We start from the raw sequence: 26,814 nt of genomic DNA, 5'->3' as shown, positions 1-26,814 counted from the left end.
TACACACCTCCTCTCCTCCTCCATGAAAACACACACAGGTCTTTTAAAACACTTAACACTCCGGGCATCAGATTACCAGTGATGTGGATGTCAAACTTCCTGACTTTTATCCCCTCATCTCACCTCGTCTCACTTGATTGACTTCATCCGCAGCGTTCGCTCACCTTTCTGACACTTCTCTGACAAAAGCAAGAAATGTAAACATTTGAGTTACTTTCAAACCGGTGATTTTAAGTTGAGCTTGAGGACAACAAGCCAACAAAGGATGATAAATGACCCATTTTTACTGCAGATTAGAGCTAATTAATTGTCTACAGATTGTACACTGTCAAAGCTTTATCAGTGGGAGATAAGCATCACACAAAATAATGTGGAGTGAAGCTGGTATAAGATAACAGACTTCATTGCAAGGTGAGAAAATAGTTGGACTTTTCTTCATGGTAAATACACGTAAGGTTGCACCAGACATTCATAAATGGATAACTAAGTTTGTGCGTAGAGTCCTTTTCTAAATTCATGCAACTACTAACTAGTTTCAAACCAGTTGACCAGTGACTCACTATATCGGTTTGCACTATTATAACTTAAGATATGTCTTAGCTGGTAAAGACTTTAGCAATGTGTAAATTGTATGCTAGGAAACGTCTATAATCCCTTCAATCAAAAGTAGCAAACAATGTAAAAAGGAAGCTGCTGTAGCATCGCAAGCTGTCACATAACAACCAAATATTACATCTTGAGGAGGCCAAATTATATACTTAACTTAACTGCTAACCATTTCAGAATGTAGGAATTATTTAACGCTAATTTAGTAATGTGTTGTTTTGTGAAATGCAATTTAAAAACTCACCATTTTACATCGTTACTAAACAGGTCAGATGTGTTGACCATATTCCATACTACCTCCTTTACTCTTTAATGTAAGCATGTCGTACATCATGGTTTATTCTAGTGATTTGTAAATCCCTCAGCAAACACTTACTAGCTAAAAGTAAAGACAACCAGCTCCAAGAGAGTAAGCTAAGTAGACCATGAGCTGCTGTCTCCAAAGTTAAGTGAAAAACCTCCACGTCAGGAGGTGGATAGTAACACCTCCATAGTATATTTAAAAGGGACAATAGAGTAATGATATTTTCTAACAGCTAAATTACGCCTCTAATGCTTATATATAAGAAAACATGGAAATGGTTAAAGAGCTGCTCTCAGTAAGGAGCCTTCTTGTTTCAGCATATTGTGCTACTCATTCATGCATACCACACCGTTTCCCAAGACCATGTTCTGAATACTGAATAGCTGCAACATAATGTGGAATGAATGCATTATGTGCACAACCACAACAACATTTTCTTCTCCAAAGATCTATCATCTTATCTTTCTATGGAGTCTAAACAACTCAGCCTTAACTCCATTTGCCAGTGTAACGTGTGCGTTTTTATTAACCAATGAGTGCTGTTTGTTTTAGCTGATGCTGCACTCATGTTGATATTTTTTGACTGTAACAAACACAGACGTGAACTTCGTGTCTATTCTTACAGTTATCAGGAACTGTACTGCATGATTTGAGTTTTCCTTTGTGCACAAAAATGTTTCTGGCCAAAGAATTTGGTTTTCTGTAGATTGGCTATCAGTAAATTCTTCTGTGCAATACCCTTTTCCTTCCCCTGTGAGAAAACGTACAAAGATGCTTTTGAAAGGCAGAGAGGAAAAGGAGTGGGGGGGGGGGGGGGGGGAGTGATGGTAAGATTTTATTCACCAGCTTTCACTTCTTTTTGCTTACATGAGGTCACCCGACCATCAGGCTTTAACAAGTGATGTGTTCATGCATTCCAATAATGATATCATCCCCGAAAAACAATAAATGTGAGACACAATTTCTGATGCAAATGAAAACAAGTTTTATTTTAACAATATATTCATATTTGCCCCATTTAATTATATAAGAACAGAGCAATACTTATCACATAAGCCAACAATAATTGTTATATACAAAACTGACTAGTGACACGAGCAAATGTAGATGTTATCAATGTTGATATTTCACAATTTTGGAACTGTGTAAAAACTCCTATTTACACAATTAAAATGTGCATGGAAATTTCAGTGATCATTGCTCAGCTACATCTCTCTCCCCGTTAGGCTGCCGCCCTGGCAGCTAACCGCTCCAGTTTCTCCTGCAATGCCTTTGCCCTCATCTCCTTCTCTCTCTGGATCAGCTGCCTGTTCTCTGCCTCCCAGGCCTGCATACGGCTCTCATACTGCTCCAAGTCAGGTTTCTCCGCAGCGGCCAGGTTCTGCTGAGCCAGAGCGGTCGCCGAAGCCTGGAATGAGGCCGAGTCCACTTTACCCTCTGACTCCAGCTGGCTGCTCAGCTCCTAAAGAAGCAGGGAAACAACAGTGTCCTCATCACTTCATATAAACGACTTGAGTGAAACCCTCCAGGCATGTCTATTCTATACATATAAAAAAGAAAGATTATCGGGAATCAGTCTTTAAAAAGAAATCTGAAGGTCCACAGTTAATTTTAGAAATGAGTAATTATAAATGCCCTTCAAAAGGGAATTACCGTTTTATATACATATACATATACATATACATGCATACATACATACATACATACACACACACACACACACACACACACACACACACACACACACACTTCTCTCTTCATTTGACAACAGAGCAAAGCAGGATATGATCTTATAAACTGACAACAATATCAGGGAAAAGGCTGAACCCTGCTACTAAATCCCTTATTAGTATGATGGAGATGGTCCAACCAGCTATCTGCTACACAGCTCACGGGCATGTACATGGCTTTAGGCTACCAAGTCTCGTCTCAAGAATAGGTAATAATGTAATAATGATGCACTTTGACTATCGTAAAGATCACTGATTGAAACCATTGTTTAAAGCAGATCATTGTTTTTTATCATCACACACGGTAATTTAGCTAAGACCACGATTGTGTGCTAAATTACTGTTACTAATTTAACAGTAATTTGGAATCTTGGACTTGTACCAGTTCTTGTAGAACCGACGCTAGCACTCGTCACTGACGTGCTCTGCGAAGATGGTCTTGAAGGACCGCAGGCCGCGGGGGGTGTTGACATAACCCACAACACCAACCACAATCATGGGGGGAGTCTCCACAATAGTCCTCCTTGTATACAAAGCCCTAAACGGAATCGCACCAAGTTACACTGCCAACTATGTGCCCCCAAGAACATTACGATCATCCACTACTGGTTTATTAACTGTTCCCAGAAACATCAAAAAGGAAATTGGGGATGCAGCCTTTAGCAATTATGCACCAAAGCTATGGAACACTTTACCTGCAGACATCAGGGAGGCAAGCTCGCTCAATATCTTCAACAGTAAGATAAAAACATATCTCTTTACTTTAGCCTTTTAATGGTGACATTTTATATCTTTTTATCTTTGCCTTTTAATGGTGAATTATTACTGGTTTAACATTGAATGTGTAAAGGTAACAAGGATACATTTTCAGAGTGTGAAATGTGTTTACATGTTCTTTACACAATTAGTGGAAAAGTGAGAGATTAAAGAATATATTGGAGAAAAACTGGCTTTAACCGATTTAACCGGTTTCATAAAACTTAACAAACAGGGGTTTGTTTATGAAGCGGGCTTTGACCAAGATTTTGCCAAAGGAATCTGGACTCACGGAGACGTCTGTGTTTTATACAAAGAGGTTGACACTGTAAACGTAAATCAAAGACTACCAGGAATAGGTAGCAAAGGGAGTAAACCAGTTGAAGGGCCACAGGGACCCATTGTTGATCTCATGCTTTCAAAATATGGCCCTGATAGTTTAAAACGTTTACAAGAAGGGTGTGATGATACTGCACAGATAGGGAAACTACCGTAGGCACAATACTCCAATGTTATTTTATTTAAATTTTGCTATCTGCTATTTTTATAATGGTACTTCAGACTCTTTCACATCAACACTGTGATTATTGTACTGTAAAAGCTCTTATTCTGTCTAATCTTGTACTAATTGTTATGTTTTTGCTGTGAAGCACTTTGGGCTGCAATTCTTGTATGAAAGGTGCTATACAAATAAAGCTTATTAGTACTATTCAATTAACTGTTTAAAACAGAAATGTGCCACCTTTGATTTGGATGTTTAGTCCGAGCTGATGGTAAATGTAGTCTGATTGAAGCAACAAAAATCCAGTATGTGCTATATTGGTCGAGAAAGCGGAGTTCTACTGCTGCAAAATCTGTTGTTCTTCCTGCATCCAGCTTCATCTGATGTGAAAGGGTTATAGTTGGGGGAAGAACTACAAACTACCCAAACTTGGATTTCTCTGGGTAGCCAGGGGGCGAGCTCTAGATGCTGTACAAAAACAGAACTTCCTTGTTGCTTTCACTTTTATTGCAAACAAAGTTTCCAACATCGAAAATGTTTTTCCAAGATGACGCAGAGGATGTTATGGACGAGGAAACATTTTTGCAGTGATAGATCTGAAATTCAGCCTTATTTAGTGGAGCCAGAGTATACGGCAGAAGAAGGGAGAGGGAGGGAGGACATTTTTATTACCCAAGGCTATTAAGCTGCTTTGTTGATTTGTTGATTTGCCTCTTATTGAAATGCTGAGTGAATTAACTTAGGCTTTTATTGTGAAAGGTAAAAACACAAGGTGTTAAGCTGTAATGCGCTGCCAATATGACAATGTGGTAAATAATAAAGAGTGGTCTCTGTCTTGGTTCATGCTAGTTCTCCGTGCTTTTAGTTTTTTATCTGCATAAGTAGAGGCGCAACTCGGCTACACTAAGTTTTGGTTGAGCGTCACATTAAAGATGGCGAAATTTCCCCTTCAAGACTCAATTATAAAGTCCTTAGCATGCTGCCCACTCAGAGTCACAACCCCCGTCATGACAGGAAACACTTTGTATAACATGCTTACTGGCTAGCCCTGAAAAGGAAAACTGATGTAAATTCAGTTACTACAAACAAAAGTACACCTGCTGTACACAACAAACACTCACCTTGAATCTGTTGACATACTGCGGTAGCTTAGCCTGCTCGGCCTGATCATCTTCATCTGTGGTTTCTTCCTTCTTGTTCTCCTCAGCAGCTGACTCTTCTCCAGAGGAGGAGTCGCTGTCTGAAGTAGAAGACAGTTCCTGCAGCAAGTCATTCATGTAGTCCAGCTGAGGAATAATGAAAAAATAAACGTTGAGCATGCAGAAAGATCATCATTTAATATGTTTTTCAAAATCAACATAAAGTGCAGCAGCTATTACTGCCTGAAGGTACATCTTTTTAAGAAAATGTTAACAGAGGAGGAACGCCTCACCTCTTAATCTTAGGTAAAGTAAGAATAATTGTCACCTGAGGCAGCCGTCACCAGCACCTTCATTTGAGATGTAATATTTCCTCTCCGTCTTACGGCGTTATCTGCTCTGTCTACATTATTGCCGGGCTGCTGCCTGACACAAGCTGTTTAGTTCCTGTTGCAGTGATTCTCACAGACATCCTCTGTGCTCCAGGCTCTTCAAAATCTCATTAGACGTGGACAAAGCTGGACTATTGAACTTGACAGCACAGGCCGCATTAGAGGTGCTACACCCGAGTGTGCGTTTGTGTAAATATGTAAAAATAACAACAATATGACAGCATGTGTGCTTTATATCAGCAGATGGAGACTGTCTGTGTCCTACACCCCACCTGGAAAGTAACAACAGTCTCTTCTGTGTGCGTTTATAATGCTGGGTTGTGTGACAACATCCAATCCTATTTGAAAGAAAGTTTAATCCGGAACAGTCGTACACTGTTTGTTTGGTTGTCAGTGGAGAAATCCATAACAAAGACTAGAAAGAGAAAACTGCTTGATTATTTCCATCCAAACATGCCTTTTCACCCTCCTCCTGGTTTCATGTTTTCTATTGTTATGTGATACGATATATTTAATGATGCACCAATCCAACATTTATTCTCCTGAAAATGATTACTTGAACTCAAGAGTTCTGTTCTGATACTAGCGATATCTTTTCCCCAAATATAAAAGCCGTTTCCCCTCACTTGTGTGTTTTATGTGAGGGTAACATGATGTCAGGGACCAACTGAATAAAACTGGAAATGATAAATAGCTTTATAGTTAACAAGAACTTGAAACGTCAAAGAAAGTTTCTTCTTTCGGATGATTTTCTTTGTGCAAGAGGACACTGGCACAAACTGAAATACTGGTTGAATTTGATTTTCTCAGCCCTTACTGTGTCTTTGGACAGCTTGACGTCACCGGAAGCTGCGGCCACTCTCTCCATGACGGCCAGTGCTTGGCCCAGATATCCACGTTCCCAGGAGAGAGGCATCCCTTTGAACACGGCATGTATTCCCTTTAACATCTCCACCTTGCCTGCATGGGAAAGGAGGAGGAGAACAAATGAAACAGACAACATAATGAAAGATCAACGGATGAATGACATTAAGAAATACAGCAGTGTGGGGGGGGGGAGAAACTCAAATACGCACCGAGCAGAGCATTGCCAAGTAGCTGAGCGCTGAGGCCAACAGTGTTGTCTTGCTTCATCCCACAGATGAGCAGCGATGCGCCCAGCAGCCGCTCCTCCGACACCTGAACCCAGCGAGGAACAAGTGTAAGCATCTTGTTTAGTAGCATATTTGTTAGTCCTGCTTTTTGAATGAGAATTGATGCCTTCAGTGTGGTGGCTAAATGAATGTACTTTATTTACAAGCATAAGAATATTCTGGGATCATTTGTTTTAATGACACCTGCCGCCCATGTTGCTGCGGTTTCACTCACAGTCAGTTGTGGTCTGGTTGCTAGGTAACTGCCCAGGGTGTACAGACACAGGATCTGAGTGGAGGGAAGGTCGAAGGCCTCCTGAAGCATCACCTCTTCAACCACAGAGCACGCACCTGTACAATTACAACAAAAACATTACGTCATTTTTACACAATTTCTTTATTTAAATTATTTTTATACGGTTACAGTCGATACTTTGTTTTGGACAAATCTTACGTAAAATAATATTTTTGGTGATAAAACTATAATTGTCAATATTACAGAAATATCTTCTTAGTTATAACATTTAATGAGTTAGCAGAGTTGGATTATTAAGAACCTTAAGTCTTTTCAAGTATCCAACATGATTTATAACTCACCGCTCTAGCTGTTCACCTTTTGTGAAGTTAAAAGAATAAGTCTGTCGTTATTCTACACGTTTCTTATTGTCAACCAACCAATAGCCAAGTTTCCATCCAAATTTAAAACAGATTTCCAGAAAATCTAAAAGAAAATGCAAATGATTGCACATTTCCATCCTCTAAAGTTATGTGAATATTCATCTAAATAACGATAATAACTAATTCTCCAGTCGGGTGCCATTAAACCATTGCCGTAGAGAAGAGCGCCAGTCAACCACAAATTAACATCATGAACATAATGAAAATGTACATCCAAACAGATGGATGGAAATCTTCTTATTGACATCTATGTGGAGAGGAATAAGACATTTTATTTCATAAGATTTTAGTTGCTCAGGCAGTACGTGTCAATAGGTTCATTGTTGGTTTTGGACTTTTCATGGGATTTGCTGACAATACAAAAAATATAGATTAATCATTCAAAGTAAAACAACAAACATTGGATTTTAGTGGCATTACTGAAGTTCTACAGTATATAAGCACTATATATATATATATAAAAATAAATATATATATAGCCTTTTTGAGAAAGGCTTTGAAAAAAATCCTTAGCCTTACTTTTTAAGTCTCCATCCTCAATGTAAGAATCTATGAGCAGGTTGAAGGTCAAGTCATCTGGGAAGATTCCATACTGGACCTGCACGCACACGCGCACACGCACACACACACACACACACACACACACACACACACACACACACACACACACACACGATTTATTTCATGAACATCGACTGTTTACCCTTCATGATTTGGTAAAGACGTGTATAGCACATAATAACACAACTGCTGATTCGTACTCCTTCACTGTCTCACAGTAACATGACGCCAATCAAAACATCAGAGGCGATCAAACTGACGGTTTAACCTCACTGTAAACACGTCATAGGCTAGTGTACGTCTCTGCTGATGGAATAATTCAGTGATTCCCAGATACTACGACTCAGTCAGGAACAGTAAACATGCTGGGCTGAAAATGTCAAACATGTTTGATGTTTGATGTTATTTGTGCTGCTCAGATCAGTTTGAAAATGCATCTGGGTGGTTAAGATTGGATCTGTGATCGCTCACACTGCCAGATAACTGCAGCTCTGATCAGATTTCCTTTACGATTATAAAGATGGGCCTCTTTTGCATTGGCCAACGAGTCTTCTGTGTTTAGTTTATTGAGGGATTATAATGTGTTGTGTACCTTGTTTTTGAGTGTGTGCAGAGCCTTGTCTTTGACTCCGTATTTTAGACACTGCCTGATCCAATTGTGAGTGGTCCAGTCTCTCAGGTACCAACAGTTTGGACTGTGACGAAACCTGGAGGGATAGAAAAAGAAAAAAAAGAAAGACATTAAGTTTTATCTTTTTTTATCAGTCCATCAGACTTCTGCTTTACTAATATGCAAGATAAAATGATGAAGATGTGAGGCAGGGAAGAGACTGACATGCGACATATTTGAATGTCACAAGTGTTTTCGGTTGCAGAACCACCAGAAGAGCAAATAGCAAAGTGAACAGCTTCGCCCTGAAATCTCAAATAACCTCAACACAGGAGTCCAAACACATCAAGGACAATTTCATTTATCAACAATAACTATTTACAAGCTTCCCAAAAGGGAAAGGTTGTTATATAATTCTCACCTGATTATGAAAATGAATGTGCTGTGAACAAGATTGGGAAATTTACTAAATCTTATAATCACAGATTGGGTGCAGATTCCAGAGGAAGGAGTAAACAGGAAAAGTCTGGAGTTGCCACGAACAAAGAAAAGCATGTGACTGAACATAAACCAAAACAGACAACTCGTTCCAAGCAAAACAATCGAAACTGATGCAGAAAGAGTCAAAATTATCCCTCTTACTTGTAAAGGTAGTACTCTGCTTGAATAACTTCCTCTTGAGATGAAATGTTGTCAACAAACTGAAAGAGAAAATAAAAAGTTGCTGAAAACTTTGTCCCTACTGCCATCAAATTCAAATGTATTTGTTTATTTATATTCATCAGCGACAGGACAAACAAATCAAATACAGGTGATTTAAATCTCGAGCTTACCCGAGACACAGTCAGAGAGCTAACTGGAAGATTCAATTCATAAGTCCTGTCCATAGTGGCCGCCAGTAAAGCTGTAAGTTAAAATAACAAAAGGAAGGAGACAGTTTATCATGCCATAAACAAACTAATTACAATATATTTTATAGTAGTCAATATGAGTCAGTTGTGATCCATTTAAACCTTTCAAAACTTAAGTATTACAGATTTGTATTTAATTTAAGCCATGGTCCACTGTGTGTAGCTCTATCCACACTATTGAACAATTAGCAAAGAGTGCACCATGAGGCTGCAGCGTTGCACTGCCCTCTTGTGTTGATCGAGTGCACACACAGTTAGATTTGGGCCCAACTCCAATCCCGCCCCTTCACCCTCCCACTCTGTGACAGAGTGAACTTTGTTTGCGGTCACACTCACAGCTGAATGAAGCTCCCTTCTTTAAAAAGGTGTAGGGTATAGAGTTGAAGTTATAGAGCTTCAAATAACAATTATGTTCATTACCAATAAGCCTAATCTGCAGAATTCAAGGTGATGTCTTGTGTTGTGTCAGTCCAAAACGATTCAGTTTATTATGATATAAAACTGTGAAAAGTAGGAAATTGTTTAATTTGAGAGGCTGAACATTTTTTGCAAGAAAAATGACTAAAGATTAATTGATTATCAAAATAGTTGCCAATTGTTTTCATTGTTTAAGCTAAACAGACAAACTCAGTGATGTCTTCTTAAAAAGTACTTTTAACAATTGGCTTTTTCTTAACTGATGGTATTTATTGTAACTATTTAGACTTTTATCCTGTTTTTTTTATCTTGTACATGTTTGCTTCTTATTTAAAAAGGCTGCATGTACATAAAAGTTATTATAATAATAATAATAATTATTATTATTATTATAACGTTAATGTTAAGGAAATATCCTAGTGAATGATAAACAAGAAGTTAAAAAACAATCAAATAAACCGGCAACTCAGATAAAATCAGGATATGCTTTCTGATACTTAAAAGAAGACACTGACTCAGACAGCCTTATTAGCTCAGGCAGGTCGTTCCAGAGCTTCAGGGTCCTCCGACAACTGCCCGAGGATCTCAAACTACGCAATAGTTCATAGAGAATTAAAAAGGTCTGGAGCCAGGTCATCAATAAGATCTTAAAATCAATCCTAAAACAAACAGGGAGCCAGTGTAAAGAAAGGGGCCAAAGAATGCGTGATGTGATCCTAACGCTTGGTTCTAGTTAAAAGCGTGGCAGCTGAGTTCTGTACCATTTGTAGTCATTTCAAGGTTTTTGTTATTAACACAAGACAAGAGCCTGCTGCAATAAACAAGGTGTGAGGAGATAAAAGCATGTACAATGGTTTCTGCACCTCTAAAAGTAGATCTTGTGTTTTCATTATTGTGCCAACTGTTGAAAAGCCTCCTTATTCTTATTCTAAGTGACAGGTTCCCCTGGAAAATGCCCACAAATCCTGACCTCCATCCACGCTGGAGACATTTTTGGCTGGACTGCTCATTAACTGAATATTTTTATATTATTATTATTATTATTATTATTATTATTATTATTATGACCAGTTTTATCTCTTACCCAGGTTTTGAGGATCTTTCTCTCTCGCATCCCACACTTTGGTGTCTCTGTAAGCTGCTGAGAGCAACCATCTCCTTGCTGCGAAGACAAACAAACAGTCAACCAGGTCATCTATATACAAATACTTAATGTTTATAAGCCGGTTACATTGCATTACTTTCAGAGACCTTAACGACGACGAGATGTGCAGGTTAATGTAACATTAGCTACAGTTAGCTCGCAGCATGAACTGGGGACATTTAGCTCCAAAACATCCAAATAACGACAATAGACTACAAAGAAATAGAAGACAAACAAAGCAATGGAATCATGTAATATGTACTTTTCTAATGGCTGCATATACGATGTGTTTACCTGAAAGAGAAGGAGATAAACATTTAACTTTGACAGCTGCAGTCACACAACGCTTCCACACGGAGGCTGCCATCTTTGGACGATACCATTTCTTAGCCGGGACGGGGGTGGGGGGTGCTTGATATTTACATTACACCAAACCAAGACTGACATAAGAGGGTTATACCAAAAGTGAGAACAAAACGGAAATACTGTTTGTTTGTTTTTATAACTTTTGTTGAACATTTTTAGTTTGAATACATTCTGTAATTGTAAAGTATGTAGTTCAATATAGACTTAGAGTTAAAAACAAAAGAAAGAAAGAAAGAAAGGTTGTTTAGTTCCATGACAGAAATATGCATTAAGAGAAAAATGAAATACATTAAAAAAATACATATTGTTATTATAAAACACTTAATCTTTTCAAATTATTAATTTGCACAGAAAAAGTATTTTATTAACCATTTGTGAATACCATTGTAAAAGTGCAGAAAAAGGTTCATTAAAAAAAAGTTTTTATTTAAAACAACTTAGTTTTTTAATCATATTCATCATAAATATCGATCATTTATTTTTATTATTTATAAAATTATGCGTATTTACCCATAAATTAGTATAGTTTTATAGTCAAAAAGTAGACACCTAAATTACAAAAAAGAATCACAGTCTATAATCTTTCCAACTCATTCTTAAATGCTTCGGGATACATCTAAATACAAATAGGTTACAGTATCAAAATTGAATATTTTGTTTTTGTAGTACCGGTTAAGGCCCTGTCACACATATCCGTATGACAGAAACTTATGAAGACGCATACGAAAATTTGTCAGAGTCCAAATACGTCCAACTTTTCATCAGATCAGAAAAGTGAACATATACAGATACGCATGTCTAAACTATTGATAGCGCATCACTTACTAATACAAAATGTATCAGACGAATCCATAAGATATACATAAGTTTACGTTGATATAAGGTAAAGTATAAGTAGTATTCGTTAAGACCTCGCTGTGTTACGCTGGGGTGCGTTGTTGAACGCTGATGTTTTGAGCATGTTCAAAATTACCGGACGTACCCGACGTGTGCTTCATAAGTTATGCAGACGTTACACATAAGTGACGTTAGACATACGTGAATACGGAATATGTAGGTGAATATTTACCTATGTAAATATAGTATGTGAATACTTACCTACTTAAATATAGTACGTGAATACCTACGTGACTACGTTAGAGGAACGTTAGATATAGGCTACGTCGGCTGACGGTGAATCCTACAGCCAACTTATTGATAAGGAGTGGATAACCTATTCCTACCCTATGTTAAGATGATGCCTGACGACGGAGTAACTTATTAAACATGTTTCTACAGTACAGCTAGCGTTCAGCATGTTAGCCGTTCTCCAGCATCAGCATGACGTGAACCAGATGGCACTTTTCCAGCTGCGTTGGCCAGATGCTCTGATACGTTTTAAATAAGTAAGTGATACCCTATCAATGTTTGACATGCGTATAATTATTTGTTATGTATTCGTTATGTATACGTCAGCTACAACACCGCTGTGGAAAAGTTGGACATATTTGGACTCTGACACATTTTGAGCTACTTTTCATATACGCCGGCATGTTTCTGCCATACGGAGCTGTGTTACATGGCCGCATGTCTGGCGTGTTCCGCCTAACTTCTGCGTCCTTCAAACGATCACAACTTACCCTTAATTTATATCAACGTATTGCCGATATTTCATATACGCCAGCATACGTTTCTGTCATACGGATATGTATGACAGGGCCTTTATAGGATATTTTAAGACTTGTTGCATACATATTTGTTTATTTATTTCTATACATTTTGTTCTTATCCAAAATTGTTGTCAGATCATCAGTACTCATAAATGTGTTGGCTGGGGGGAATAAAAGTAACTGAAATTGAAATTAAATTACAGGAGAAATCTCTTGAATATAAAAATATTTTGATATAAAAAAAGGCACTTGAAAAGTAACCATGTTTTGACAAAAGAGGGCGTTGTTTACATAAAAAAGGACACAGACATAAATCCACTGAGGTAGAAGTGCAGCAGCTTCCCTCTGCCCGTGTCACGAATAAAGACGTGCAGAGTCCCAGTGTTTGCTTCCTGAGGCTTGTCGAGGACATTAGATTTATCCAGTCATGTTTAAAAGATTGCAGGCAATCCTTAACATAGTAACCCACCCCTAAAAGCACCCTAATCTGTGTTACTTTTGAAGAATTTACTTTAAATGTGTATTTATTTGACTATTGACCTGTTGTCCTCTCACCTCTTTCAGTGTTTTTGTTTTTCAAGAAGACGACAGTTCTCAGCTATAATTACAGTAAGCTTTCTTGGCTGTGGGTCAAAGGAGGTGACAGGTTGAGAATGACGTGGAAGAATTGTAGCACCATCTCGTTTTCTCATTCACCAGCAAAACAGGAAGCTCTTACCCGAGCTGCACTAGAGAGAACTGACAGGAAATGTTTCTACACGCACAAGTGAGGATAAAGATATCTTTTCAGGAATATACTCCGACTATTTTCTATTATTTTCTACGCTTTTGTTATGTTTTGTTGGTGCACTGTTGTGTCCTTTTGTTGGTATTTTTGGAGGCAATACTAAGTGTGAAATCAATTTCCATCAAAAGCCCTATATCAAACTTCTTCCCACACTATTCTCTCCATCTACAGAAGTGTCTGTTTGTGGACGTGGTCCAGTGATGCAAAAAAGTATTTGTTTTCAGTTTATCAGTTGCGCACATCTCCTGTCTGCTTCGCTTTTATTTCACAGCCATAGCATCACATAATGTAACACATTAGTGTCTGAATAGGCATGAGACACAAACACATTATATGAAATTTGATTGTCATTTTGGTGGGGGAGTTTTTTCATGAATAAGAACAGTATTGTGTATAATTACCACTTATGAATATATTGTTATGCTTGAGCAGTAATGCTTCTGTGAGGACTATTACATCAAATAAGAGCATCAACAGTATAATGCTGGTCATCATTTTGATTTTGACTTTAATTTATTTGCACAAGTTAAAATCAAACAGAAATGATGTGCAGGAAGATGGACGTAAAAGTTAAAAAATTGTTTTTTCATCACTATCGTAATAAAAAAAAAGGTATATAAAGATTATATTAATAATTACAAAACAAAATTGTAAAACAGAAGTTTAAATCATTTTTCTAAACATGCCTTGTTAATAATATAACTTTAGGGACGTTTTTTTTAACCTCTTGTTGAGTAGAAATTTATCTGTGGATTAGTTTGACAAAAAGACATAAAATGATGTGAAAGATGTTTATTTCGCTTTAGCAGTCTAAAACATAAAGTTATTCCCTTTTACAATAATATGAAACACAGAAAAGCAGCAAATCCTCAAATTTGAGAAGCTGTAAAGCAAATAGTTGGGATTTTTGCTTGATAAAGGACTGAAATGATCAATGAAAAATGATTGTTGAACATCAATTAAATAAATAAATAATATAATATATAGTGAATACGTTATTTGGAAGCAGCAGAAAAGCATTTCCATTTTAGGTTACTTTATACTTCTACTTCACAATTCAGAGCCACATATTGTATTTTTTACTGCACTATACTAATGTTACAACAGTTCAAATGATCCAATATTTCCTAAAAAAGGCAACGATTCAAGTCCAACAAAATAAAAACAGATTTGTATGCTAGGTCTTTGTTTTGTCTTCTTTCTCCCATCAGTCATCTCATGACCCCTCAGATTTATTTAGCGTCCCTTTGGAGGGGCCAACCCCTAAATTGAGTGTCACTGGATTAAAAAACCAAACTGTTTTTAAAATAGTTTAAAAAGTTAAAACTAACTTGACCTCAACCATCTGCTTACTCATTGATGCATCAGGATTAACAATCTAATCATTAGATAACTCATTAGATTCTAATGTAAACATAACTTTACTGCACAATGAGTATATTTACGTTGGTGCTTTGAAAAAGATTTTACACTTTTGTACTATTTCTTAAGTATATTTGAGTGCAGGACTTTTGATTGTAACAGAGTTTTTTTTAACACAATCATATTTATACTTTTACTTAATTAAAGGATCTGAGTACTTGTTCCACACTGATATTTGGAGCCTTACCATCAGAGTGATCTGCTGTAGAAAAGTAGAAAACCACAGCAACCATGTTGTAACATCAACTGTATTCGACAGCTTTAGTTCAAGTGTGTTTGCAAAGCAGAACAATCACTCGTTTCTTACCGCAGGATTAATTTTCCCATCACTACAGTATCTACCTGTTCTCCTGTGTGTCTGGCTGAACTTTGCATTCTCATGAGCTCTAAAGTTTCAGTTCATGAAAAACACACAAGAGTGATAGAATTCCCTCTTTAAATGAAGAATATGTTGTTCCTCAGAGATTGCATAAGAGACACAGGAGCTGATTCTAGGTAGGAGCCTAACAGTAAATCCACTCTCTGTGGTTGGGATTGAAATGTGTAGGTGAGGAAAGGAAAGGAGAGGAGGATGTGAGAACTTCCTCAAACTGTTTGCAGTTTCACCCTTAAGGACACGATGGTCGCCGCTGGTAGAAATAGAGAAGCTGCTGTTCTGCATTTCATCAAGAAATGTCTCGGTGTTTACCTGAACTAGCACTACAGAGTGATCTCTAAGGTGATACTACAGCCCAGTGAGCTTGATGTTAAATTGAAACACCGTAAATGATACTTTAAACAACCTTTAGCTACTTTATAATATATGAGGTATATTATGTGAGATACCCCACATGATGTGCTGTATGATAATGTATCTTGGTTCAGGAGTATTTTTTTTTTTTTTTTTGTGAGGCTTCTGCAATGAGCAGAAACAATGCTTTATTCTGAGTCATACAGACATATGAAGCCTTTGTCTGGGACACCCACTGTGTCCGTCACTGCTGTTTGATCACAACCTAAAAGAGAGAAGGGGAGAGGTGTTTTCTCTTCCTCTTCCTCTGCTTTGAAAGAGAAGCAGGAGGAGAAAGGCAAGCTATTTGAAACTCAGAGCACTCATCTCTGGGCTGGTGAAGTACGTGTCAGACGGGGAGGATTGGGATTGTTGGGCTTATATTCTTTAAAAACACTCAGGGGTGTTTATAAGGTGTCTAAAAACACACAGCAGGTTCTTTGCACAGGTTCATGCATCCAAGATTTTATTTTTGTATTTCTTTTACAGAATCTCATTCAGGTGACCAATACACTGACATACAATAAAAAAAAAAACAACCATCCCCAAAACAGAACAAAGACAAATAGAAAATAATAATAAAAAATAGAATCTAAACATTAGACATAAATCAAAAAACAAAATCAGTTCATAAAGACACTCAGATTTGAGAAACTCAAGCTTTGTCATACCTGTCAAACAAAATAAAAAACATGCACAATGGTTTGAGCAATAACGTTTTTTATTTTAATATGATAGATTTACACCTTTAAAAAGTCAAAGTTAAAGCAAAATTGCATATTTGAGTCAATATTTAAAAATTATTTGTAAAAAACAAAACAAAAATATGTTATTTACAAAAAAGCCACTCTCTAATCATACTTCCCCACTCATAAACGCACATTAACCTTCGGTCAGTGACTGTTAATCAGTTTATGATATGTTCTGTACATATTACGCTTCACAGCTTTGTATTTCAGTTACTTCAATGTTATTTTTTGCTTTGTTAATAATCACAACAGGGTCATCTTTCCTTTTCTAATGCTAAGCTACTATACCACTTCCTCCATAATCAGTTTCATTTAGAGACCTACACACTTTCCTCCCACTTCACTGTCAAACAAACATTAACCTTCCCTAAAAATCTTCCTCTCGTTCTTCTCATTCACTGTAGTCTTCTTCTTCCTCCCGTGAAACCGTAACTCCCATAAATTCACTTGTGCGCAAGCGATGCGCTATTTCACTTGTCTCCGACCTGCTCTGTTTGCTCTCTGCTACATCGATGACTGCATCACAACAGCCATCCATCTGCTGTTTGCTTTGCTCTGCCTCGTCTAGCTCTTGGTGATCATCTTCTAGTTCTGAATCAGATTCATAATCATACGACTGTCTACGGCCTGTCTCATGGTGGCACACCTGCTCACCTAAATCAGACTCATAGGCTATGTCGGACATCTCTTCTGACTTTATTAGCTGCGCTTGGTCACTTTCTGCTGCTGACTCCCTCTCATATGCATGTTCATCCAAACTATGCTGATACATTTCTTTCTGCTTCTCCCCTGGCCTTAGATCAGCTGGAGATCCCTGCCCTCTCTTCTCCAGCTCAGGGATGTACCGGTCCTTGCCTGTCGGTTCGTGTTGGTCCACCTCAGGGCTGTACTGGCTCCTTCTGTACAAACTCTCCTCATCCTCCTCCTGACACGAGCTTCCAGGGACGCTCTCGCCATCAGATTGGGAGAGGCGGAGGCTGGGCAGGCCCGGGGGCTTCTGGGAAAGGTCAAACGGCTCCTCTTGGTTGAAGCGGGTGAGGAGGCCCATGGGAGTGGACAGGCAGAATCGCCCTCTTTGCCGAAATACTGAAGTCAGAGAAGTAAGTCATTACATCGACCAACTTTTGCAACAAAAAATTAATGCACCATCTACAGCAGGGGTCGGGAACCTTTTTGGCTGGGAGAGCCATAAAAGCCAAATATTTGTTTTTGTATTTCCTTGAGAGCCATATATTTAATACATTTGAACGCAACTTTATGCATTTTTTAAAGAATAACACGTCTCTGAGTACTAATAGAGGTATCAGGTGTTGCATTGAACAGGTGCTCTTTTATTAAATATACTAAACGCTTACGTTATTTATCTCATGTATGTGCATGTTTCAGTGTTTACTGCACTGGTGTCAAACTCAAGGCAATTATGACCCTATTTAACCTCTTATGTATGTTGTTGTTGGTGTTGTCCTGCATTTTAGCACCTTGAGATTGCTTTTAGCTTTGAAAGGCGCTTTACAAATACAATTTATTATTATTATTATTTTCGGCCCGTGTGATCACGGACATGTATGATGCCAAGCTGCACCTGTGGGAGACTCTGATGCAGAAGTAAACTTTGGTCACTACGTGTTTCCAAACACTGACACACATCTCCACCACTGCACATTCTGCTGATCAACTGAGCGCATTTGCCGACTTTGCAGCTCAGAAATTAAAATTGAACTGCTCAGCAATCCGTTTGCAGTTGACTTTAATATGTTCCATATCTTTTTGCACTTTATGTGTATCCTGTTCAATAAATGTGGACCGTGTTTGGCCCTCGACGTAGTCCCAGATTTTAATGTTGGCCCTCTCTGTGATTGAGTTTGACACCCCCGGTCTACTGCTTGCTTTGAGCAGTTTCTCCTCTGCTGTTTCGCGAAGGGCAGGGCTTCGCCACCCCCCCCCCCCCCCCCACACACACACGTGTGTGTGAGTGTGAGTGTGTGTGTGTGTGTGCTGTGCAGTCAGAGACAGAGCGGAGGAAAGGAGAGGGGAGAACTAAAAACAAATCTGCTGCTAAATGTTTTACTTTAAAATGACACAGTATAATTATTTATTACTTGTTAATCATGTTAAAAAAAAAAAAAAGTCAGCTCAAAATTGTTTGCGAGTAATCAAAAGAGCCATATGTTCCCTACCCCTGATCTACAGTATGTGCATGCTTACATCTTTCATCCAGCCCTCTGTCCATGACGCCGTGTTTGACCTTCATGTGTCTGGTGAGGTTTCCCTTCAGCGTGAACTTGCTCGGGCAGTAAAGGCATTTGAAGGGTTTGCTGTCTGAGTGGAGATGCATGTGGCCCATTAGGTTGTGCATCCTGTTGAACTCTTTCCCACAAAGCTGAAAAGACAAAAGGAAGAGAAGTGTATGGTCAGGTAAGTTGCCAATAGTCAAATAAGAAATCTAGTAAAAAAATAAATCAAAGCTACACATTTACCATACAGACGTGAGAGTGGTATCTTGCCATCTAACTGCCGGCCAGAAAGCGAATAAACGTATGTCCTAGAATTATTCCTTCATTTGAACTACATTAATTACTGTTTGCAGTTTAGTCAATGAGAAAACAATATATTTAGGCAGATTATACGTTTTGTATATCAAATCTGCAAAGTTACTAGTAACTCTGGCTGGCCGACAAATGCAGTTTGGGGAGTAAAAAGAATAATTTTCTTCTGAAATGCAGTAGAATAAAAATGAGGTAATATTGAAGTTTATACAAGCAGCTCAAAATAGCCTACAATCATAGTACTGGATTACTTTTCACCGCTGGCTGTTGTTAACACTATTTGAGGATACAAAAACAATAGACAAACACCATCCACCTTTAATTTTTCCCTCTCTGCCAAAACTCCTTTGTTAGATGACAAATTTTTCGCAGACTGTCGAGTTGTAGAGCAACACGTAATCATGAATGAATGTGCAAGCATTCAGATATACATAGACACACACCCTTTCTCCCTCCTTGTATCCTTGTTTTCCTCATTTCCTCTTTGTCTTCCCCACTCTCTCTCTCTCTCTCTCTCACTCCCTGACACGCACACACACAAGAAAAACAGAAAGAGAGAGGAAGCAACATCGAGACAGGGCCAGGAGGAGAACAGGGAAGGGCAACTCCTGTGCTGTCCTTCCTCTGCATTCTTTTTTATTAGGGTGGTCCTTTCCTTCAGGAGGAGAGAGGGACTGTAAACTGTCCAAGAGGACCGTGAGAAAACAGGAAGCCCCCTCCAGCAGCAGAGAAAGCTAGATGAAATCTATTTGAGGGCTCTGTTCTCCGGGGAGGCTGGGGGGCCATTGTTAGAGAGGCAGTTTGTGCTGCGATATCCTTCCTATGGACAAGGAGGCTCCTACTGCCAAAAGCCTCGCTGCTATCTGGTCATCGTCTTAGTCCTCGCACCAAGGTCAAAACAGTCTCTCCAGAAAGTGGGGCAATCCTTTAATAGCAGCTACCACTTGAACTAAAGGTTTGGTTCTTAGCTGGGATTATCAATACATTTAGCTTAGTTTAGCACAAAGACTGGAAACTGGGGAAACAGTTAGCCTAGCTCTGTCCAAAGGTAACACAATCTGCCACATATGACAACACAATGCTTTAATTTTACAGTTCTTTTTTTTTTGTACGGATTAAATATTGAAATATAACATTATTTAGTGAGCTTAAAAAGCGTTGTTACCTTTGGACAACGCTAGGCTAGCTGTTTCCTTCTGTTTCCAGTCTCTATGCTAAGCTAGGCTAACTGTATATGCTGAGTAACTTTCTTTTCTCAGTGAGAAAAAAAGGAAATGAAGGCCAAAACACAACGCAAAGATCACATCTGACATGTTAGATTTGACCAACCTTGCATTTATAGGGCTTGATGTCCGAGTGGACGATCATGTGAGCCTTGAGAGTCTGTTTTTGGACAAAACTCTTAAAGCACATGTGGCACTGGTAGGCCCGTATGTTCGTGTGGATGAGGACATGGCGCTTCATGTTGGCCAACAGGGTGAACTCACGACCACAGATGCGACACTTGTGCTCCTTCACCCCCTGAAGAACGAGACAATGTGAAAGTAGCGTTGTGAAAAATGTGGTCAACAGATTAGTCTCTCTGCCTTTTAAAATGGTAAGTTAGTTCAAACTCTAAAATCCCAATGATCTTGATTAACATTTTATGTAGTGATCCCAAAAATTCTAAAAGATACTAACATTTTTGGAAAATGTGAGTAAAATGATAACAATATTACATTCAATGGAATGGTGCAGCAATAAAAACAAGGTCTTGGCTTTAAATGTCTCACTCAAAGTAAACATCATACTACTTCAATGAAGACTTGGACACGCTCATACAGTATATTTCTTTATAATACTGTCACACGTCAGGTTTTTCTAACTTTAAGGGGAAATAAAGAGGAAAACTGGATGCTTGCAACCTATCAAAAACACCTTTGGCAGAATGTTTTGTCTTTTCTCTTCATCCTCCTAATTAAACCTACTTTGTGAGTGAGCGTGTGCTGTTTCAGATGATGTGACTGGATGAACTCCATCCCACACTCGCTGCAGATGTACGGTCTGATGTCTTTGTGTTTCATCATGTGGTTCTGAAGCTGGCTTGGGTACTGGAACGTCTTCTGGCACTCTGCACACCTGCAGGAACAACATGTATACAGTTAACCTCTTTATGAGCCACATAGAGAACTGAGATGCTAAAGCAGTAGTTCAACATTTCAGGAAATTTACTTGTTCGCTTTCTTACCGAGAATTCAATAAGAAGATTAATGCCACTCTGATGTTTGTACCGTAAATTTGAAGCTACAGCTAGCAACTAGTTAGCTTAGCTGTGCTCAAAGACTGAACAGACGTGGGGAACCTCATGTTGTCATGTCTAAATTGTGTTCTCCTTGTTTTTTTGTCTTCATTTGTCTTCCTGTTTTTATTTTTGATAGAATCTCCCTTGTCTCTCGTTTCAGATACTTCACTTCCTGCCCTCGTGTGTTTCCTGCCTGTGTGATTACCTGCCCTGCCCTGATCAGTTTCACCTGTTCCTAATCACCTTCCTCTACTTGTGTGTTTAGTCTCTGCTTTCCCCTTTGTCTGTTCTGTTCTGGTAAGCGGTCCAGCAGTAATCCAAGTGTTAAACTCTAGTTCTTGTTCTTGTTCTTGTCACTAAATGTATAAATGTATAAATGTATGTATGTATGTATGTTTAGTCAAGTGTTTTTTGTTACTCTGTTCTGTCTGGTTTGTGGACAGTTACCTGTTTGTTTTTGCCTTTTAAGTAAAGACTGTGACTTAAACCTTTTTGCCTGTGGGTTGTGCTTTTGGGTCCATTTCCTGCTGACACCCTGATACATTTCAACATATTATATGCAATTAGTTTTATCCGAGCAATACATTGTTAGTGCTGCAGGAATAAAACCTGGAAATAAGTTAGCATTTTTGCACTTCAAAGTCCTCAAAGTCAATCGATGGGTTTTATAAATATATTTTTGGTTGGATGTGTGGATTTTGAAGCTTTTGTGTCTTAAATCAATCAGTGGCATCAATCTTCTTGTGTAACTTAACAAGAAAACAAATGACCATTACTCAAAATGTCCAACTACTGGTTTACCAATACAATCATTAAGATATTTCAGGAACCAGTTTTGAGCTTACCTGTACAGGGTGGGGCCGCGATGGGCGGTCAGGTGCCTCTTCAGCTGGGCAAGTGTAGGGAAATCCAGACCACACTCCACACATACGTTCTCCTGTCCTTTCTCGTGTTTCAGCTCATGGGCACGAAGCTCACTGGGGTACGCAAAGCCTCTGCCGCACACACTGCAGCTGGAGGCACGGATCAAATGTGTGAAATATTAGATTAAAACGGTTGTTCCAGTTGAAAATAAAAAGCATCTGCTCCTAAAAATCTACCTGTATGGCTTCACGTCACTGTGTTGCATCATGTGTCTCTTCAGGTGACTGGTCTGAGTGAAGGCCTTGTGGCACACCTGGCACTTGTGGGGCCTCATGCCTTGGTGGGTGAGCAGGTGCGTGTGCAGGTGGCTCAGCTGCTTAAACAGCTTCCCACACAGGTGGCATCCATGCGGCTTGATGCCGTTGTGCCCCAGGATGTGCGTAACCAGGTTGTACTTGGATGTGTAGGACTTCTCACACATACGACACTTCCATCTCTTCTGGTCTCCACCCACGTCAACATAATAACTGTCGTCCACGTGGACGTTGAAACCGAGCTTTTCAGCACTGGTTGTCCCACCGCGAGGAGGTCCGTCACGGCTGCGATGAACGGGGCGGAGGTCCTCTCTTGGGTAGAAAGAACCAGGGGAGAAGTGCATGACGGGGCTGGGCATGAAGAAGCGGTATGGGAGGAAGCTGTGGTGGAGAGGTGGGAAGTAGGGAGGGTGGAGTAGGAGAGGAGAGGGAGGCCAAATGGGGGAAGGACTGAGAGGCTCCTGTTTCACCTGAACAGGTATATTCATACCTGGTGATCTGTGATGAAGCTTCAGTCTGTTTAGCTCAATCATACCAGGGATAGGCTTAAGAGATGGGGAAGCAATGGGGTGAGCTGGGAGGGAGAAGGGGATGTGGGAGATGTGCACCGTCTTCTTACTGCTGCTTTCGTCTGCCTCCTCTGATCCCCTGTCAGGAGATTCCCCTCCATGGGGGTCCATTTTGAAAGGAGTTCTTTTGCGTTTTTGGGATCCTTCCTTTTGGGTATAACCAGGGCCAAGCATGGGAATGAAAGCAGGGGGGCTAAACGCACTGTAGGAGTCTCTGCTGGGTGATATGCTTGGGTAGAATTTGGGGGGCTTAATGTAGAGGGGAGGTGGGCTTAGGTAGAAACTGTGCTGAGATGTTTGTCTTAGCTCATCTCTGAGAGGAGGACTGCTTGCTGGTGAGAAATTCACTTTGTCCGTTTCCATCTTCTTCCTGCATTAAAGAGTACAAGAAGTGGTTACAATAGTGGAGGAAGTATTCAGATCCTTGAGAGGTACTAATACCACATTTTTTAAATATTCCATTACAAGTACACATTTTCTACTTTAGTAAAACTACAGAAGTATTAGCAATACGTATTCTGCAGTACTCTACGTACTGTGGTTCTATATCCCAAAGAGTCAGAATATAAATCTAGTGGGTGTCGATGAGATGAGATGTTTAATGGGTCAAAAACAAACTTGTACTCCACAAATTTGTATTCTATTTTTTAGAAGATTGGACTGTATCTTTGCTTTTTTTTGTGAAATGTTGGATACCTTTACGTCTTTGGCTCTCAAATAGTTATTTAAATGTAACCACCTGAGATGTTTTGGAGCTCCTTTTTGGTTACAAGCCAAAGTTAGGAATCACTCAATTAATCTTAACAATACAATACATTATTCATTTATTTATGTATGTCATATATTTATTTATATATGTTGTCAATAAAAATCAATTCAAATTATGATTTTCATATGTCTTATTATATAAAATCTTAATCTGAAAAGTAAAAACAAACAAACAAAAAGAGCTATCAAATAAATGTTACGATATTTAGAGTAGAAGAGTGAAGTATCATAAAATGTAAATACTCAAGTAAAGTACAAGTGCCTCAAATTGTACAGTACTAAAATAAGTATTCAGTTACTGTCCACCTCTGCTTACATGTAGTTAAAGTTGCTGCAGCCCTAAAAACAGACACGTCATTTGTAGAAAATCTGATTAAAATAATTATATCCACTGACTCTGAGTCTGGTTTCTATGAAATGAAACGGTTTCTCTTACAGCTTCTTTGGAAGAAATGGACACCCACACCTTTCAGTGTTCAACATGAAACCTTTCACTTCTTTTTTTCTCACAAATCTCCTCCTCTCCTGAAAGTAGGAAGTTATCTGTGAAAAGTTCACCTCTACCTCCCGCTCACTTTTCGCTTCTCCATGTCTTTTTCTCTGCTTTTTTTTTGCATTGATAGCCAGAAAGAACTTCCCATTTTCTCCTCCACTGATAATATTACGTGAAGTTTTAATCTGTATCTCTGTGAGCAGCCTAAAGTCTGAAGTTGATTAAATAACCGATAAGTTTAAAACTGTGAGATGTCATGTAGCTATAAATAACATCTCCACTGCAGTTTATCTGTGTACACTGTACTGTAGGTGATGGTCATGGGTGAAAAGATGATGATAATCAAAGAGGAACTGTCTTACTTCTCCATGACATCTAAAATGTGCTCAATGTTGAACACATCTATTCTATTCCTGTAAATAGCTGAGAGTTTATCAACGAGAAGCGGCTGAGATCTATCCACTGTAGCATGACAGCTAGTTCTACTTTATTGTCTGATACATGTTGTATCCCTGATGCCTGTTGCAGATGTAGGAAATACTCTTCCTATATAATAATACACACAACATACAGATATTACCATAGTAAATCTGCAATTTAAGTTTATTTTCATTGTCGATTAATCTGCAGATTATTTTTAGGTAATGGTTTGTCCAGAAAATGTCCAAAAAATTGCCTGTTACAAGTTCCTAAAACCCAAGGAGACATATTTTATCGTTTTGTCTGACCAAAATAAAAATATATTAGATTTACATTCACATAAATTAAAGAAAATCTTCATTTTCATAATTTAGAGGCTAAAATACGGAATATTTGGTATTTTTGCTGAAATATATCTCAAATAATTAATCAAATAAATTACTTATTAATTATAAATACATACAATGTCAGGTCACACGGTATTTGAACATTAGCTGTACCTTTTGTTCACCTTGAACTTGGAAAAAGTGACTTCAAATACTATGCTGCATAGAAATAGAATGAGCTCCAAAACAAATCTTATCTTATCTCACTTAAAAGTAGTATTTATGTATCTGCAATCATACTTGTAAATGCTTTTTGTAGTTGTATGTTTAATGTATGTCTGTGAATTATCTATCCGTCTGTCTATGCTTAAACCGTATATGTTTTGTTTTTTGTACACAGTTCTCTCTGGTCTGAGATCTGATCTCATTGAGAGTACCTTACCTTTAAATAAATGCTTGGATAAAATAGTACATATTTATAAATAATACCAAAATAGTTACTTTTCTGTCGATTAGCTGATCAAAGAATCCACTATTTCTACTCTTAACATACATCCAGAGTCACACACATACAAACAGTATAATATGATTGAATCATCAATGAAGTCATGTTGAAAAGATGATGACAACAAGTGAGGACGACAAAGTTTGGAAAGATCAAGAGATGAAAATCAGTGCAGAGATTACAGACACATTCACATTTATATAATTCATAGACCTTTTGTTCCTGTAAATTATAAGAACAGACAAAGACACTCTAATAACAGGAAATATCTCTCCATATCAATAAATAATGGAAACACACATTACAGGGACAAAATGTAAATGTCAGATTGATGATATAAAGTAAAAATAAACCACACACAGAATGCAAAAAGAATGTTATTCTGCCTCTTATAAACCTTTTGCAACTCTTTCAGATGCATGTTCAGTGTTTCCCTTTCAGCCAGTTTCAAACACTCTCCTGGATATGATCCTTTTCTTTTATCCTCTTCACCTCTCCCACTTAAGGTGCACTGTGCAGAGACCCACGGGCTATACTTTGCCACACCATGCATTCCAAACAATCCATTAAAACACGAAGCCCCTCCTCATATGCCAGCCAGTGTAAGTAAGTGTGTGTTTGTGTGAGGCTGCAGCAAAGTCTGTGTGCGTGAAACTTACCAGTTGAGTGTAGCAGAGGGTATTTTCTGTGATGCTGTTGGCTGAAGGGCTGCTGCAGCTGCTACTGTTGTACCTGTACCTGTGTTTCTCTCCCTCCTGCTCGCACTGCAACTCTCCTGACAATGAGCCGCCCGTCCACGGATAGCATTTGAAGTGACTTAAGAAAGAGAACAGGAACAATCACTTTGTTCTCATTTTTCAGATGAGTACCTTCGGAGAGAAGGAAGGAAGGGAGGGGAGAGGAAGTCAACAAGCCTAGTGCCTTCCTGCTGAAAAATAAGGAAACACTAGATAGACATCTCCATTTCTCTATGAAATAGGGATTTGCAAAGCTTTTGGAGGAATGGCATGGTCTGTTGTTGCACAAAAAACAATGCAGTTTGAATGTTTAACAGCTGAGGAGTGACATGCAGTGATGGCAGAGGATCTCAGTCTTTTAAGACC

The 26,814-nt window shown here is 38.6% G+C and overlaps 2 protein-coding genes across 2 annotated transcripts; both read right to left on the bottom strand.

Annotated features, from left to right (window-relative positions):
• Nucleotides 1-1,871: 1,871 nt before the first annotated feature.
• On the bottom strand, nt 1,872-11,250 carry mrps27 (mitochondrial ribosomal protein S27). Its single transcript, XM_029439840.1, has 11 exons — nt 11,178-11,250; nt 10,824-10,901; nt 9,245-9,315; nt 9,054-9,112; nt 8,394-8,508; nt 7,760-7,838; nt 6,798-6,913; nt 6,506-6,608; nt 6,247-6,389; nt 5,020-5,184; nt 1,872-2,372 (listed from the first exon to the last, which is right to left on the bottom strand). Exons 1-11 carry the CDS (start codon nt 11,248-11,250, stop codon nt 2,133-2,135), a joined length of 1,242 nt encoding a protein of 413 aa, XP_029295700.1. The 3' UTR covers nt 1,872-2,132.
• Nucleotides 11,251-16,312: 5,062 nt separating this feature from the next.
• Nucleotides 16,313-26,490, bottom strand: znf366 (zinc finger protein 366). The gene is made up of 7 exons (XM_029440828.1): nt 26,371-26,490; nt 22,553-23,569; nt 22,298-22,465; nt 21,139-21,289; nt 20,501-20,692; nt 18,831-19,005; nt 16,313-17,711 (listed from the first exon to the last, which is right to left on the bottom strand). The coding sequence occupies exons 2-7, from the start codon at nt 23,560-23,562 to the stop codon at nt 17,017-17,019; spliced, it is 2,391 nt and encodes a 796-aa protein (XP_029296688.1). The 5' UTR covers nt 23,563-23,569; nt 26,371-26,490; the 3' UTR covers nt 16,313-17,016.
• Between the last annotated feature and the right edge of the window lie 324 nt (nt 26,491-26,814).

This window comes from Cottoperca gobio, chromosome 9 (genome assembly GCF_900634415.1).
Source record: "Cottoperca gobio chromosome 9, fCotGob3.1, whole genome shotgun sequence".
NCBI classification, from domain to species: Eukaryota; Metazoa; Chordata; class Actinopteri; order Perciformes; family Bovichtidae; genus Cottoperca; species Cottoperca gobio.
Note: the sequence above shows the minus strand (reverse complement) of the source record. Positions and strands in the feature narration are given on the sequence as shown.